This window comes from Salvia splendens, chromosome 15, assembly GCF_004379255.2.
Source record: "Salvia splendens isolate huo1 chromosome 15, SspV2, whole genome shotgun sequence".
Taxonomy (NCBI): domain Eukaryota; kingdom Viridiplantae; phylum Streptophyta; class Magnoliopsida; order Lamiales; family Lamiaceae; genus Salvia; species Salvia splendens.
The window spans coordinates 7,221,075-7,237,615 of NC_056046.1; the positions used below are offsets into that span (position 1 = coordinate 7,221,075).

Genomic DNA, 16,541 nt, shown 5'->3' on the forward strand with positions numbered 1-16,541 from the left:
ACAAACTCCGACAAGGAAACGACTCCCTCGAAGCCTATTGGAGCGAACTCCAGAATCTCTGGGTGGGGATGGACAACCGTAAGCCATGTCCCTACAAATGTTGTGAAGAAGCAATCAATACATACAAAAAGGAAACTGAGACAAAGAGATTATATCAATTTCTATCCGGATTAAACGAGCGACACGATGGGCTCCGGAGGGAGCTCCTAAAAGAGAATCCCGAACCAACCGCAGAGGATGCATTCGGAAGAGTAAAACAAGAAGAATCCAGGGAGGGGATTTGGAAACCAGCCACCCAAACCCTAGATTCGGGAATAGGCGGCGGGTTCGGTGCGAGACAACCACCACCACAACTCCAATTCCGAGGAATCCAGTCGCCTCCCCACAGCTCATCGGCGCTACCACCGCGAGGGAACTCCAACAATCGAAAGGGAGTTGACAAATCAAAACTCTATTGCACACATTGTGGGATGACCAAGCACACCAAGGAGACGTGCTTCAAACTCGTCGGCTTCCCGGAATGGTGGGAAGATGGTCACAAATCAAACAAGAACAACACCGGCAAGGGAAGAATCGCCGTCGGGCGAGAAGGAGCAGACGAGAGCTTTTTCCTAGCGGGCAACCAAGTGGCCGCCGGCGCTGGGAACGATGGCAGCCGTCCGATTGGGAGCTCAGCGGCGGGCAGCTGGTGGGGATCTGGTGGAGGAAGCGGAAAAGAGGAAGAAGCTGCTAAGGCGTCGTATACACGCTCAATTGAAGGTAAAGGGTTTGGGGCTTTGCCTCAAACCCTTGCTTTTTCTCACTCTCTCAATTTGCACCCCAAGAAAAGTGGTTTGTTAGGAAAAGAACCCCAAGTCACCCCAAAATTGCAAAACATGCCCTTTATGCATGCTGATATTCCAAAAACACCCCATATAGAATGTAGGAATCGTTTTTCAGTCCTAAATAATGATTTCGATATTTCAGTGGCTTGTAAAGTAAAAAAATCAGATATTAGGGATGAAAGGGGGTGGATATTTGATTGTGGAGCAACGGATACTATGTCATACGATAGGGCTGATTTTGGGGAATTATCAAAGTCAAAAAGAATATATATCGAGACAGCGGGAGGGGATCTTGTTCCGGTTGAAGGGGCAGGGACTATTCAAATATCTCCAACATTGAAAATTGCTAATTGTCTTTATGTTCCCACGTTATCACAAAAATTGATGTCTGTCTCCCATGTAACACGAGAACTCAACTGCAGACTCCTAATGCAACCGGATTGTTGTTTTCTACAGGATATTCGGACGGGGATGACGATTGGGCGTGGCACTGAATACCATGGGTTATACTATGTGGACGAGGTAGCTCAAACTGGCAGAGGGATGTTGGCTCACAGACCTACGGAACGAGAAATGTGGTTATGGCATAGGCGGTTAGGACATCCGTCCTTGAGTTATTTAAATATTTTATTTCCAAATTCTCCTAAAAGCTTCACTTTTGAATGTCAGACATGTGTTTTGGCAAAAAGTCACAGACAATCTTTTAAATCAAGTAATACTAGGGTTGATTCGGTTTTTTCTTTAATACACTCTGATGTTTGGGGTCCTTCGCCAATAGTTGGGGGAAATGGATTTCGATATTTCGTTCTTTTTATTGATGATTGCACTCGCATGACTTGGGTATATTTTCTTAGAAATAAATCTGATGTTTTTTCAAAATTCTCTGATTTTTATTCTATGATTCTTACCCAATTTCAAACCAAAATCAAGGTCCTTAGATCCGATAATGGGGGAGAGTATGTCAACACTAAAATGAGAGAGTTTTGTGCTGAAAAAGGTCTTATCCATCAAACATCATGTGCCTATACTCCGGAACAAAATGGGGTAGCTGAGAGGAAAAATCGTACAATCCTAAATATAACCCGAGCCCTTATCCTAGATTCCAAAGTCCCAAATTTTTTCTGGCCTGAAGCCGTAGCCACATCTGTATATCTCCTCAATCGACTTCCCACCAAAATTCTCGACCTTAAAAACCCTCTCCAAAAATTATCCACCATGTCTAAAATACCTCCTACCTTGTCCCTCGAACCTCGCATCTTCGGTTGTTCGGTCTTTGTCCATATCCCCAAACATGAGCGTAATAAATTCTCACCCTGTGCAGATAAGTGTGTTTTCATTGGGTATGGGGCTCATCAAAAAGGCTATAGGTGCTATAATCCAAAAACCCGCCAAGTTATCACCACAATGAACTGCACTTTCTTAGAAACTGAATTCTTTTACGCCACCCAACTTCCAAGTCAGGGGGAGAAGGAAATAAATACAATTGACTCGATAAGTTGGCTGCCTATGCCAAATAATCACTACTCTACCGAAGGACTACCAGAGCCAGCTACATCTGTCGCCGAGCATGCCACGAACACACCACAACCTATGGAGCTAGGTGACACCCCAACAGTACCCGTTCCGATATCTGAGGTAACCAACCTTGAGAACTCTGTTAATATTAGCACTGTTGCTACAGAAGAAGAACAGAGAGAGATTATAGATGAAGACACCGGACAGTACATTCGACCTATCCGAAGTACTCGTGGAATTCCACCCAAACGGTACTCACCTGAAAGAACGAGCAGAAGGTCAAAATATCCAGTGGGAAGTATGGCAAGAGCAAACTTAACCAAACTGGCCAGGGCATTTGAAGCTGCCCTCTATGAAGAGGAAATTCCACAAACAGTAAAGGAAGCATTAAAAATCAAGCATTGGAGGGATGCAATGATGGTAGAGCTAAAAGCCCTGGAGAGGAATAAAACATGGAAAAAGTGTCAACTTCCAAAGGGGAAACGGACTGTAGGTTGCAGATGGGTTTTTACTATCAAACGAAGACCAGACGGGTCCATCGAGAGATATAAGGCTCGCCTTGTGGCTAAAGGGTATACCCAGACATATGGAGTGGATTACTCTGAGACATTCTCACCAGTGGCAAAGATGAATACTGTCCGAGTATTACTCTCTATTGCAGCAAGCAAAGACTGGCCTCTTCACCAGTTTGATGTAACTAATGCTTTCTTACATGGTGAACTGAAGAAAGAAGTTTACATGGAGGCCCCTCCAGGTTTCGAAGAAGACTTCAAAGATGGGGAAGTCTGTCAATTGAAGAAAACCCTGTATGGCTTAAAACAGTCGCCCAGAGCATGGTTTGGGAGATTCACAGAGGCTATGAAGAAGTATGATTATCAACAGAGCAATGCAGATCACACTCTCTTCATGAAGAAAAAAGGGGATAAAATTACATGTTTGATAATCTATGTCGATGACATGATTATTACTGGAGATGACCCTAAGGAGATAGAGGAGCTCAAGAAGAACTTGGCCACTGAATTTGAGATGAAAGATCTAGGGGCACTTAAGTACTTTCTCGGGGTCGAGGTCTTGAGATCAAAGGAAGGGATCTTCATAAATCAGAAAAAATACACTTTGGATCTTCTGGCAGAAACTGGTATGATGGAATGTAAACCTGCAGACACACCAATTGCAGTTAATCATGGACTTCAAATCACAGAAGGAGCTCAACTAGCCGATAGAGAAAGGTATCAAAGGTTAGTTGGAAAATTGATTTATCTTTCACACACCAGACCGGACATAGCATATGCAGTAAGTGTGATAAGTCAATTTATGCACCGACCCCAAAGCGATCACCTTGAAGCAGCACTGAGAGTTGTTCGGTATCTCAAAGGTACCTTTGATCATGGAATAATGTTCAGACGAAGTGAGCATCTGGAAATCCATGGATATACAGACGCCGATTGGGCTGGAAACCCAGTTGACAGAAGATCCACTTCGGGGTACTTCACATTTGTTGGAGGGAACCTTGTTACATGGAAGAGCAAGAAGCAAAAAGTCGTAGCGCTATCAAGTGCAGAGGCAGAATTTAGAGGGATCAGAAATGGATTAACTGAGGTACTATGGCTGAGGAGATTATTGGGCGAACTAGGTTTTTTATCACAGAAGACGTGTCAAATTTTCTGTGATAATAAAGCCGCAATCAGTATCGCAGAGAATCCTGTCCAACATGATCGGACGAAGCATGTTGAAATAGATAGACATTTCATCAAAGAGAAAATTGAAGAGGGAATTGTTGAGTTCCCATTTGTTCGATCTGGAGATCAACTTGCAGACATTCTGACCAAGGCAGTAGGAGCAAGAAACTTTGCAGAGGCTCTTGGCAAGTTGGATATCGGGAATCCCGTTATCCAACTTGAGGGGGAGTGTTGAGAAAAGAGATTATTAAGTCCCAAGAAGATGCATGAGTTCCAAGAGTATTGGAAAATAAGAATAGCATTTATTATGATGTATGGTTCCTAGATACATTTATGTCTAAACTCCTATTTATACCCATGTATAATGTATCAAAACTCATCCAATGAATTCAGTTATTCAATCCAATAAATTGATCAAGACAAGATCTGCAAGAAAGAATAGTAGTAATGTAATAGAAATTGCAGAAGAAGAAGGTGTGAAGAAGCTGGACCACAACGCAAAGGAGAGGATTCGAAGAATGAAGCTTAATGCATCTTACCTTGCTCTTCAAGCACTGCTTCCTGATTCCAGAAGATCTAAGGTCACATTCAATCTATTACTACAATTACTACATATATATGTGATGATTAATTAGTGCAGTTCTATGAAAACTCTCATTTGAACCATTTCCTATATATAGGATTTGGTTAAATAAAAATACTTAAAAATCATGATTGTATACATACAATACTGATGCTTCTTTTTTGTTAATGCTTTTTATTCACTACAATAGTACGTAGTTCTTTTATGACAATCATTAGAAGTTTATCAAACTGATTATTAGTTGCCATAGAAGGGGTAAAAAGAGAGAATTTGATCTATCTATCTATCTATCTATCTATATATGTATAATTTCATTACTCCATTTCATAGAGATAGTATAGTGCATCAATGATAAAGAAAACATAAAATCTTGCAGAAGAAGTGGAGTGCACCTGCAATAGTCGATAGAGTGGTGACATACATTCCTGAGCTGGAGAATGAGATAGAATCATTGAGAGGCAAAAAGGAAAATGTGCAGTTACAACGAGCCAAGGAGAGTAAATTGAGTGCTAAAGAGCAAGACCCCACCATTTCTTTGAACCAAGTTAATCAACAAGAAGCAATTTTTCAAGTTTGTTTGGAGAGACAAGAACAAGAAGAATCACAACTCACCCGTTTTCTAGAAGGTCTTGAAAGTGAGGGTGTGAGCATCAAGAGCGCTTCGGCTCTCGACGTTTCTGACACCAGAATTTGCTTCCATTTACACATCCAGGTAACCTACACATCTTAATTCTATCTATTACTCTCTTCATATAACACTTTATGGAGTATTGAATATGTTTAACATGCATGCTTTAATTAAAGAAGGTTGAAAACTATCCATTCGATTGTGTGAATGAATTGGCTTTGAATGTTATATAGCATGCAATAATCATATCCACGTTTCTTGGTCTGATTAATTGGTACTTTTGTTTTATGCATTCACTAAATTTTAGGATTGGAAACATTTAAGAGTAACTATAATTAACTAGCAGGAAGTATATACGTGAGAATACACATAACAATAATGAATAATTAATGCAATAACATTTCCTATATTTTTATTTATTTTATGTGCTTATATGTATTAATGTTTCTTATGTATTTTGAATGAATTGTTTGATAGTTAAATTTATGTATATGATTATCAGTTGATACTATCAATGCAAGTCTTAATTGTAAAAGGAACTTTAGGTTTAATTGTTTTGTAATTTATCTTCCAAAAGTTCAACTTTAGGTTTATTCTGCATTTATCTTCCAAAATAGGGTAATGAAGTTGATTGTATAACTTGCATTCTAAAATCATGCATTAATGTATGACGACATATCGCAGCTCAGTTGATATACAATAATCCATCTTCAACTATGAGGTTGTGGATTTAACATGTGTGTGTTAGGACCAAGAAAAAAGGAAAATTTAGGGCTCTATTTCACTAATATAAGGTACATGCACTCAAACTTTTGCCCCGATGATGGACGGAGAGAGGGATCATGATATACTCCCTACGTTCACTATTTAAAGAGTTATTTTGACTCAACACGGGTTTAAAGAAATTGTTTGACTTTGTGAAAAATAGTAAATAAAATAAGCTAGTGAAATTTGAGTCTCATTTTTAGTATTAATTTTATAATGAAATATGAGTGAAAAAAAGTTAGTGGAATATGGAGTACACGTACCAAAAATAGAAAAAAAGTAAATGGATCTTTAAATTGTGCACATCCTAAAATAACAACATGGATCTTTAAATCGTGGTGACGCATGGAGTATAAGTTACTACTATTAGAGAAAAAGCTTGAATCACAATATAAGGTTAGTTTATCGTAAACTTGTAGCTCAATTGACCCCATGATCAGTTAGTTCGCAATTCCAAAGTTAGATATTTGGGGCGAGAACTGATAAATTTTTCCTATAATCTTTCATTTTTTTTCATATATCCTTTTAAAGTTCTCTCTTTAATTTTATTTTCGTAGGTTATTGATGAATTTCGTACTTATAGTCGGGAGTCAATTTCTCAAAAAGTTGATAAATTATGCATGGCACTAATCTATAATTGAATGTGATAATTCAATATGTACATGTTTGCATGATTTTTCCGCAGACAAACGATACTGCTTCAGAAGCGGCCAATTACTTTGAAGAACTACGGGACAAGCTTATTTCTTGGTTGAGGTGATTTTTTATTTTTATTTTTTTGCTGTCAAATTAGAGCCAGCAGCTCCGTAATTATACATACTGTCTACATGTATTATACTTTTTATTACAAACTATTCACACAGATTTTTTATGTCAAAAAAAGGAAAGAATATACGGATAATCAATTGAAAATGTTATATATATACTCCATTATGTGATGAGTGGCAACGGACAAAGCCTAGAAACGAATACAATTACAATATATATTCACATTTAATTGACATATTAAAATATCCACTTTTCCATATCCACAAAGTTATGGACTACTCTTATAACTCGAGACTGTCCTCACTTAAGGTTAGGTTTGCAAGGTATTTTGATTTGGCAAGTTTAGTTTTGACTTTTGAAAATGGTGAAATAACCTTTAATTGGTTCCTCCAAATGTTACATAACTTCCAAATTTTGTTAGATAAAATAAAACCGGTTTGTGTCGATTGAAATAAACTGGGTTTTCACTCTATTGCATATTTATGTTAAAAGTCATAATCCACCTAATTTGATTGGTCGTTTGAAAAGTGTCTTGCAAAATCTGTTCTTTATTTTACCCTAATTAGAAATCGATCGATATCACATGCATATAGTATTTGGTATAGTTATTTTCTGTTCTTTTGTTTTCTTTTTTGCCTATAACATTAAAATATTTTAAACTGTGAACACGTCAAAACCCTAAAAATTCAACATTTTTATGGTGTACTAATTACCAGTTTCAAATCTAAAATGTAATACTACTAGTATATTTTCACATGACGGCATTATTGATGGAATCACTAGATAATTTGTACGTTTGGAATTTGTTACACTGATCATTCTATGATCAATGATTATCATGAAATAACCACTTATAATTGTATCACATAAAAAACATTCCCCCATCCATAATAAGGACGGTACAATTTTTAAATAATGGTTGAGGGACATGTTTTACATTGGATAACTAAATGTTGCATTTTTGGTGAACATGAAGTGTAAGTGGCTTACGGTGTTTTGCAAGTGAATGTGTACCAAAATATAAATACCCAAATTTGTATAAATAGACAAAATTGTAAAAAAAAAACCATGAAGATAGAAGGTATATAGACTAACATCCCACAAAACACTGCATGCAATTTATTTACAGATGTCACCATGTTAGTACACATTTACTTTTGTAATTTTTGACAATCATTTTTTCATTTCAGAAAAAGCAACAATTTCATGCAAAATAGAAAGTTAGAAACAAGACCAAATGTATCTCAAGCAATTAAAAATGTAACAATTTCCAGTTATTTGTGCTAACTTTTAAAATAATAAACAGCAACCAGGCCTTGCAAACAATTGAAGAATAAGGAGACTAAGAAAAAAAAGACATCTGAATACACACCAAAATTGGGGGGATGAAAGAATCCCCAAACTAGAAAATTGTAGAAAACGCCTCGCCTTGACAAACCAAAAAATGAGGAAATGATACAATCCTGAAACTGGAATACCAAATACAAGCAGCAGCAGCAACAGATCAAAAAAATAGTTTGGATTTACCTGCAACACAACATAAAGGTTAATGAAGCTATATGTCGACTCTTGATTGTCATGATCCAAAGAAAAAGGATATGAAAATACAATAGCACCCTTGAGAAACTATGCTTTATTCATCACAAGATCAAGTTCGAGCAAACTTGATTTTATTCTAATTGGGTTCCAATCAAAGATCCAATTTCTTCAAATGAAACAATTAACTACCAGTGCGGTTTAGGTCATTGAAAGGGTTCCTTAGATAGGAAGAATTTACGTTTAAGGTTGCAGTAGCATCACGCAATTAAAATTCGATCAGGTTTGAATCAGAACCATACCAAGTTATGCGACGGGATATGGCAAAAGTATGGAGTATTTCAGAAAACATTATACTAACATATAACAAAGGAGTTAACAATGTCAAGTCAGTCTAAGTTTCTGGCACAGTTTTAGTAAATTTGACAATATGTAGTGTTTACTCAACGAATATAAAACTCATAAAGCATAGTACTATCTGTGAATCATTATATTCATTTTTCCAATAATGGATAATAACGTACCTTGATTTCAAATATAATACGTCGCCATTGTGATAATGGCATCAACTACGGAAGCTCACTGGTGTAGAAAGAAGCTCTGAACTAAAAACAACTCCGGCAGGTAGCATATCTCAGCTCTTAGGTGCAATTGCTGCTAGAGCATTAGCCTGAGCAGGTGATAGATTGCCCAAGACAGGTTGTATTTGATGGCCATAAATTGATATCAGATGGGAGAATGCCCGTCCTATATGCACCTTAACTTCATCAGATTCATCGGGTGATATAGCAACTTGAGCAAATATGCTAACCAGCTGAGGGGCAAAGGAAAGTATCTGCAAATAAAGATAGAAACAATATCACTGAAAAGTGAAAAGGGAGAATTGCTGAAAAAAACAAAACAAGAAACCACAAACAAGTTAAAAGGATCTGTAGCTCAAAACTGAAGTTAGCTCAAAACTGAAGTAAGTTTACATGAGAATTAGATGATAAAACTAGATTGCAGATGCATCCATAAACAGCTGTAGATTCTTCATGGTCCTCTTTCAAAGGAAGCACTTGCAGTAAAATGGGTATAACCTGATAAAATGAGGGAAAATATCATTATGGAAAAATAGAAGAAGATAAAGGTAGAAACTGATAAAATAAGAGGACATATAATCACGGAAAAACAGAAAACAATCCGAAGGGAGGAAGAAGAGATCAACCTGGTGCAGTGGGATATTCTCTGGGTGAGACATTATCAGCCTTGCTACTGCCCCAGCAGCATTATCCTTCACTGCATTGTCTAGCTCAGATTCCCCAAATAATGGATGAAGGCGACTCAAAATGTCAGCATTGTATCTATTTCAAACAACAAGCAATAGCAACAGATGACAATTAGAGAAAATATACAGATCAGCAAAGGCCAAATATAGGGTGCAGAGTTTTGAAAGAGAATAAGACCAAAAAAAAGCAAAATGGTATCAGGTCTAGAGCAGAAGAAGTTTCAGGGCACTCAAAGGAAACCAAGCAAGATATACAGAGACCCTTAAGACCACATAGATAAGCAGAACAGAGTTTAATGCTCCCTACATCCCATAAAAACATGCACATTTCTTTTATGCACAATACCCGACTACAATTGTTACAGTATCAATCACTTTGCATAACAATACCTCTAGAGTGGGACATTTCTCCACTCACCATAGAAACACTAGTGGGGCCTTTCTCCAGTCACAATACAAACAACACTTCTTAAAACTCATGCCCAAAAGATTCGGTGCATCTTTTTATGGGACGGAGGGAGTATGGAATTAACACACTGAAGACTGCATCTCTTATGATTGGAAATAAGCTGATGATCCAGTTTTGGAGTCACAAAATTGCAATTCAAGGTTTATTCCCATTTAGGCTGAAATCTAATACTGTACAAATTTTCTTTTTAAGTAAGATACTACTACTATTATTTCGAAATATCTCAAAAGTAACAGAGCAAAAAAGTATTTGGTTGAGTAGAAGATTACTTTACGACTGAGCTGCCACCATTTTTGCACAGTTCACCCACACAGAATGCCGCATTTCTCCTATTTGTTGCATCTGGTGATCCCAATTCTTTGAGCACAAGATGCATTACAGCCTAAAACACATTTTATTTTTAGTGAATCAATTATTTTGAAGTGAAACAAAGATAAGAATTGACATTTCTTAGAAAGTTACATCAACATAGCCAGCAATTGGAGCACCCATATGCTGAGCAACTTCAGCAAGGGTTGCAACAACCATTGTCCTGTCCTGTGGTGGGCGTGATTGTTTCTGCATTAGAAAATTTCTTGTATTAGGATTAAAAAAGAAGTCCTTAATCTAACCCAATACTTAATAGCTACCCACTAACCGAAAATTTCATTAGAGGCTCAAACAGCTGTGAAAAGATTGGTGCAAATTGAGCACCCAATGCCTTGGCAAAAGCTGGAAGGAGGTCAGAAACTGCATCCATGAGTACGTCATCGTGGTCAGCATCATCCTCATCAACCTCACTGTCTGACTCTATCTGCTGACAGGCAGACTCCTCCCGGAGTAGTGCCAAAGTTGCCTCAACAAGGCGAGGTATATCTAAATTTGGTTTTGCAGAGAAGAGGGAAACAGGTTATAAGTTTCTATAGACCAGAGTACATGTCCACAGGAATTCATAAAAAAGATGGTCAAATTTCACAACTTACAAGGCTCAACAGCCATGAATCCAAAATCTTTCATGATGTCAGCAACACTCATGCAAGCCTGAGCTACGACTTCTTTATCATCATCTTCAGTCATTGTCTTGATATATATATTCAGCACAGTATCTATTGACAATTAGTTAATTATTGTTTTTCCTGAAAGAGATTATCTTATAAAGAAAATCCGGAACACAATAGATTCTCACCAAAGACCTCTTTTATCTTAATAATTCCCTCCTGCAAAATAATAAATATAAGATTGCGTCAGAAAAATCCACAAGTAGGCAATTGATATTCACTAGAATGACACCACTGAACCTCTTAAAGTTGAAGCTAAATAAACAACTCGAAGTAATGATTGAACCAAAATGTTGCCACTCAACTAAATACACAGTGCAAATGGAAATACATACCCATGCTACAGATTTTCATTCCTAACAAAAAAAGATACGGAACTCATAATCAAATGGTCAATCAGAATGATTACTCTGCACTCACATTGTGATTCTGGAAAACTGCTTGTACTGCTTCCAATATATCTGGCAGTGACAAACAAATTCGGAAGGTAAGAGTATATAACGTAGCAGAATATATTGTGTGCCACCTAAGTACAATCGGATGAGCATCATACCAGGAACAAAGTGAGAGCAAAAAGGCAAGTTTCTAGTCCAAAATACAAGTAGAAAAACTAATAGTAGTACTTTTTTCCACTTTAACTTGAATTAAGAATTTTAGATAGCTTACTGTCTCATAGTACTTGACAAAACAGGACTAGACAATGAAACTAGGACTACTAGGATGCTATGGAAGCTGAAAGCAGATTGTCATCGCAATGAAGCATTCAATGTATACATTTCTAATGGAACTGATGGTTTAGCATCTTTACAAATATCCATGTAACATTTGCTGAATTTATTACTAACCAATCAGTAAATATCAGAAAGCACTGCAATAATCTTCAAGGAGAATTGTGCAAGGGAGCATTTTGCCAAGTCCAGATTTGAGTTCCAAAGAAATGTAATTCTATATGATGTTTTTACATGACAAGCACAAATATGTCATTATAAAGAACAACCTATGAAGATCACTGTCTGTATAGCAACTCAAGTACATAATGACCATTATTACTCACATTTCAGTGAAGTTATTGCCTGAAGGCGAACATCCTCGTGAAAGTAAGTAGAATGTCTGACTAAAATCTTCAAGGTCTCCTCTATGTACCTTTAATTGTAATTAAGGTATCAAATTATCGTAAACTGTCCCTTTATAGCAGCCATACAAGGATAACTACATACACATTACACATATATGCATAGGAAGAAAAAAAGGATACGGTGAATAGGAACTCTTTGCATGCAGAGCAAATAAGCCAAGAGCTTGGGTAGCAGCTGCTTTCTCATCCAAAACACCTGTTCTTACACTAATACTACGAACTCTAGGTTCATCGTGTGCTTCATCATCGGAAGAGACACCACTAAATCCGTTGACATTGTCATCCTCATCAGATTCCTCAACATCCACGGCAGAACCATCATCAAGGTTGCAAGAGGAAAAGGCCAAAGGAACAACATGTGGAAGGTACTGTTCCAACATACAATGGATGCTTTAGATGTAAGATCTCTTTGTCTGTGTGTTAAAGCATTATGGAAGAAAACCTACCTGAGAAAACCCATCTTCTAAAAGTTCAGCAACATTGCTGAAGAATCCATGAGTGTACTCCCGGAGTTCACTGAAGTCCAGGCTGAAACCCTGAAATATCATATCCCTCAATCAAAAATTCTAAGTGATAACTGCAGGACAACAGATGAAAAGCTTCATACAGATATTGCAGCTTCAATGAAGGGGGGCAAAATTGGCTCCATCCTAGCCCTGCCAACAGACATTGCAACTATACCAGCCAACTCGGTAGCCCTTGCTCTTGAGCGGAGGTCCTCATCATTTGTAAGCACCATAAATATTTTCATCAACTCAAGAACCCTTTCTGCATATGGAAGGAAAGCTTGTTCTGCAGCAGATGCAACTGAGCCTATAGCTGACTACAATACCAGCAAACAGAATGTTAAAACATCAAGAATTTGGAACATTAGACTGCCAATGTAGAAGTACGGTACCATGCATGTCTCCTGCAAATTACGGGGACTATTTTGGAGAGCAGCAAGCAGTTTTCCCATTAAAGGATCTAAAAAAGGAAGAATTGCGTCATCCATGTTCTCACAAAATGCTGCTAGTGCGTAATATGATTTCTCCTGATATGACAAGTTAAATATTACTATGAGATAAAGCAAACAAATGATACAATAAAAGCCTATTTAATACTATGTATGCATCAACCTTGACATCATCAGATGCATCTTCTAGAGCATTCAAAATACAAGGAAGAACAATTTCATGGTGAGATACTATCTCAGGCTGCAGATGCTCAGCAAACTGTGTGAGTGCAAAAGACGCAGCCCCGCGCACCATTTGCTCAGGATCTCTAAGAGCTCCCAAGACAATATGAAGAACAGGTTCCAGTTTGCCCTTCATCAACTCCAAACAGCCCTCGGATATAACACCTAGAGCTGTAACTGAAGCCTCCCTGAACTTTGGATTTGCATTCTGACTACTCAAAGAAGAAAATTCAAGAACGGGAGGAAACACTTGCTTTGACAGATTTATGGCCATAGTATCAATAACCTCAGCAGCATCTCGATCAGGTGACAGATCATCATCATCATCCCTGTCGGTTGACTCTGCAAGTAAAGGGCACATGATTTGCAGGATTGGTACAACCAACTTGTACTTTTTCAGGGAACTTGATTTATATCTTGCAAGCCATGAAATTATTTGAATAGCCTACCACAAATGAAGCAATGAGAAGTCAAGCCAACTCCAAAGTATAGAATGCTAAAATTGGAAGGAAATACCATGTTCGGTGATGTTAACCTGATGACGTGTATTAGGTTCCAACTTAGGACTTGAACAAACATCAAGAGAAAACTGAACAATGGCTTTCACAGAATCACCAAGGAGAGGAGCAGGAGACTCGATTAACTCATCAAAGATCTCAAAAGCAATCATAGCAACATCCTCCTCACCAGAATCAAGGCATTGTTTTGATACATTCAAAATGCTAGGAATAAACTCTCTGAACTTGATCTACAACATGCAAGCATTGACCTTAGGAATGCATCCAGAAGGTAACATAATTTCAAATAGAAATAGGAAATTAAAAGAACAAGGCCAATCATCAATTTGCAGTACTAAAATGTCTGTTGTGACTTGTGAAATAGCATTGTTCGACATTCGGATCAGAAAATTGATTTCATGAAATCGAGAATGACAAAATAATTATCAAAGGTGATGTGTCCGAATCACACAATAATATGAGTTTACCACTATTCAAGTATTCAACAAGACATTCTATAAGTATCTACATAGAACTTTTGTAGCAAAAATAAAAAGCATTTCACCGTGAGCAGCTGGATCCAGAGAGCCAACAAAAGGCAGAAATTTCAAATTTGAACTCACTACTTCTGTCTAGTCATGAGGTTGAGTATTTATACATCAGATGTTTGTAATAAAAAGTATTTAGCTGGGTAGCTTGATCCAGAGATAGCCAATGAAGCAAAGAAATCTAAAGATTCTAAACTCACCACTTCAACCTCATCATGAGTGAACTCCAGAAAAGAGCCAACCGCCCTGACATAGCAAAACACATATGTAAGCACCTTCCGCAGATATATCATCCATCATAAAATATTATCATTCCCCACAAATCCTCAAGAAATATCTTACTTGAGAGCAGCAACTCTAACACAGTTACTGGTCTCATCCTGAAGGCACTTAAGTAGCAGAGCCTGCAAATCGGCAAAATATGGTCGAAACGAATTTCCAATAGTCTCTGTCAAGGAGCTGAAAAGTATCAACGCCACCTAGGAGAAAAACAAAGATTATTTATGCAAGTACATTAAAAAAGAACAACCAAAAAAGGATCAAAGGGAAAAAGAAATCATTATTAAGTTAGCTAGTCAGTCTAAAATGAATGTTCAAACTCATATAGTCAATTGAAAAAACAAAAAAAGGAAAGAATCCACATCAGCACATGTGAAATATTTCCCCACTAAGTGCAGGCTGGACTATAGAGGTTCAATCTAAACTGAAGAATTGTTTAATAAGCTTACAACAGCTCCCATAGAAGGAGGTCAAAGTCTCATCTCTCTGTTAGGACTAGCTAGAAAAAGGCAAGGAGAAACAAAATGCATGAAATATGGCGATCTGAGTTGAAAATCCAGTTAACCGTGGCAGTTAGAGATGGACAAAGAAATGCTTTAGTTTCACTTCTATGGCTATTAAATATTGGTTGACTATTGTAATCCAATTTTAAATTGTGGCTTGAATATCTGTTTATACATGATCCTCATAAATGGAACAACAGGAATTAAAAAGGACTTCAGTGATCTGCACATCTAGCAACACACCTCTCTGTGTTCTTCTTGTGCACTTTGACTGCATTGGAATAGAAATGGCAACAAATCCGACCACTCTCCAGCTGGGACGGCATACTTGGCAACGATGCTAACCACATTTGCACTAGCTCGCCTCACTGGTGGACTGCCAAAGAGGATAGATAACTATATGAGATTCTGATTATCTGTTGTCCAATTGAAGTATACAGAACACAGCATTGAAACTTAAGGCGATTTCAATCAGAAGTCAGAAAATTGAAAATTTGAAAAAGCGAAAACATGTTCCGACGTTTGAATCAACAAAAGAGGCAAAAACCTATGTTCCACGGTGATGCTCTCGATGAGAGATTGTTTGACAAGCTGGCGGAGCTCCGGAGACAGCTTGGCCCAGTGGCCGGTGATCTTCTTGCGGAGGAGAACGGCGGCGAGCTGACGGACGTTGGGGGTTTTGGCGGTGCGGAGGTGGTGGACGAGCGCCGGCACCACCTGCGGGTCTTTGGCCAGCCGCTTAATCTGATCCTCGGCCTGGCGGCGGGCGTCGTTGTCCGGCATGAGGAACTGGATGAGCAGAAGCTCGAGGGACTGCGCCATTGGTGGATAGCGTGCGTGAGAGAGGGAGGAAGGAGGCTAGGGTTCCCTAACTTCGTTTGCTTTTTTTTCCCTTTCCTCTATATACAAGGAAGCAGCGGCGGCGGCGGGTGAAAGGGTGGGACTGCTACTGTGCGGGTAATTTACTTGTCACGCGCTTTTCACGAGCGTTTTGGTTTTTTAACGAGACTTGGCGTGCAAATTTTAACTATTTCTAGTTTTTTACTCAAACTTTACATTATTTTCTTATCAATTTAAAAAAATAAAATTGTAAAAAATCATGGATTAAATATGCCCGGTCAATGGATTTTGACCAAATAATAAATGTGACGAGACATTTAATTTTGTGAAATTAAATGACATAGCGTCGATCTACACGTAGGTAAATGTAGTATATTCACTTTCTCAAATCCGATTTCCGGTGAGTGAGAAATAGTGGATTAAAGTTGGGCATAATTAGCTTTTAATTAAAGCTTGGAGATGGAGCTTAGGGAATAATTAACTAGTGTTAA

General features: G+C 37.9%; 2 protein-coding genes across 2 annotated transcripts; one reads left to right on the top strand and one right to left on the bottom strand.

The window, feature by feature from the left end:
- Nucleotides 1-4,401: 4,401 nt before the first annotated feature.
- Nucleotides 4,402-6,754, top strand: LOC121766642 (transcription factor bHLH160-like). The gene is made up of 3 exons (XM_042162918.1): nt 4,402-4,599; nt 4,978-5,313; nt 6,680-6,754. The coding sequence occupies exons 1-3, from the start codon at nt 4,402-4,404 to the stop codon at nt 6,752-6,754; spliced, it is 609 nt and encodes a 202-aa protein (XP_042018852.1).
- A 1,229-nt stretch (nt 6,755-7,983) lies between these two features.
- LOC121768869 (probable importin subunit beta-4) lies at nt 7,984-16,166 on the bottom strand. The gene is made up of 21 exons (XM_042165461.1): nt 15,758-16,166; nt 15,454-15,586; nt 14,771-14,907; nt 14,629-14,674; nt 13,919-14,131; nt 13,325-13,828; nt 13,105-13,239; nt 12,814-13,029; nt 12,653-12,742; nt 12,327-12,574; nt 12,126-12,214; nt 11,492-11,532; nt 11,200-11,230; nt 10,997-11,119; nt 10,672-10,889; nt 10,497-10,592; nt 10,304-10,416; nt 9,506-9,641; nt 9,273-9,377; nt 8,823-9,133; nt 7,984-8,289 (listed from the first exon to the last, which is right to left on the bottom strand). Exons 1-20 carry the CDS (start codon nt 16,030-16,032, stop codon nt 8,933-8,935), a joined length of 3,150 nt encoding a protein of 1,049 aa, XP_042021395.1. The 5' UTR covers nt 16,033-16,166; the 3' UTR covers nt 7,984-8,289; nt 8,823-8,932.
- Between the last annotated feature and the right edge of the window lie 375 nt (nt 16,167-16,541).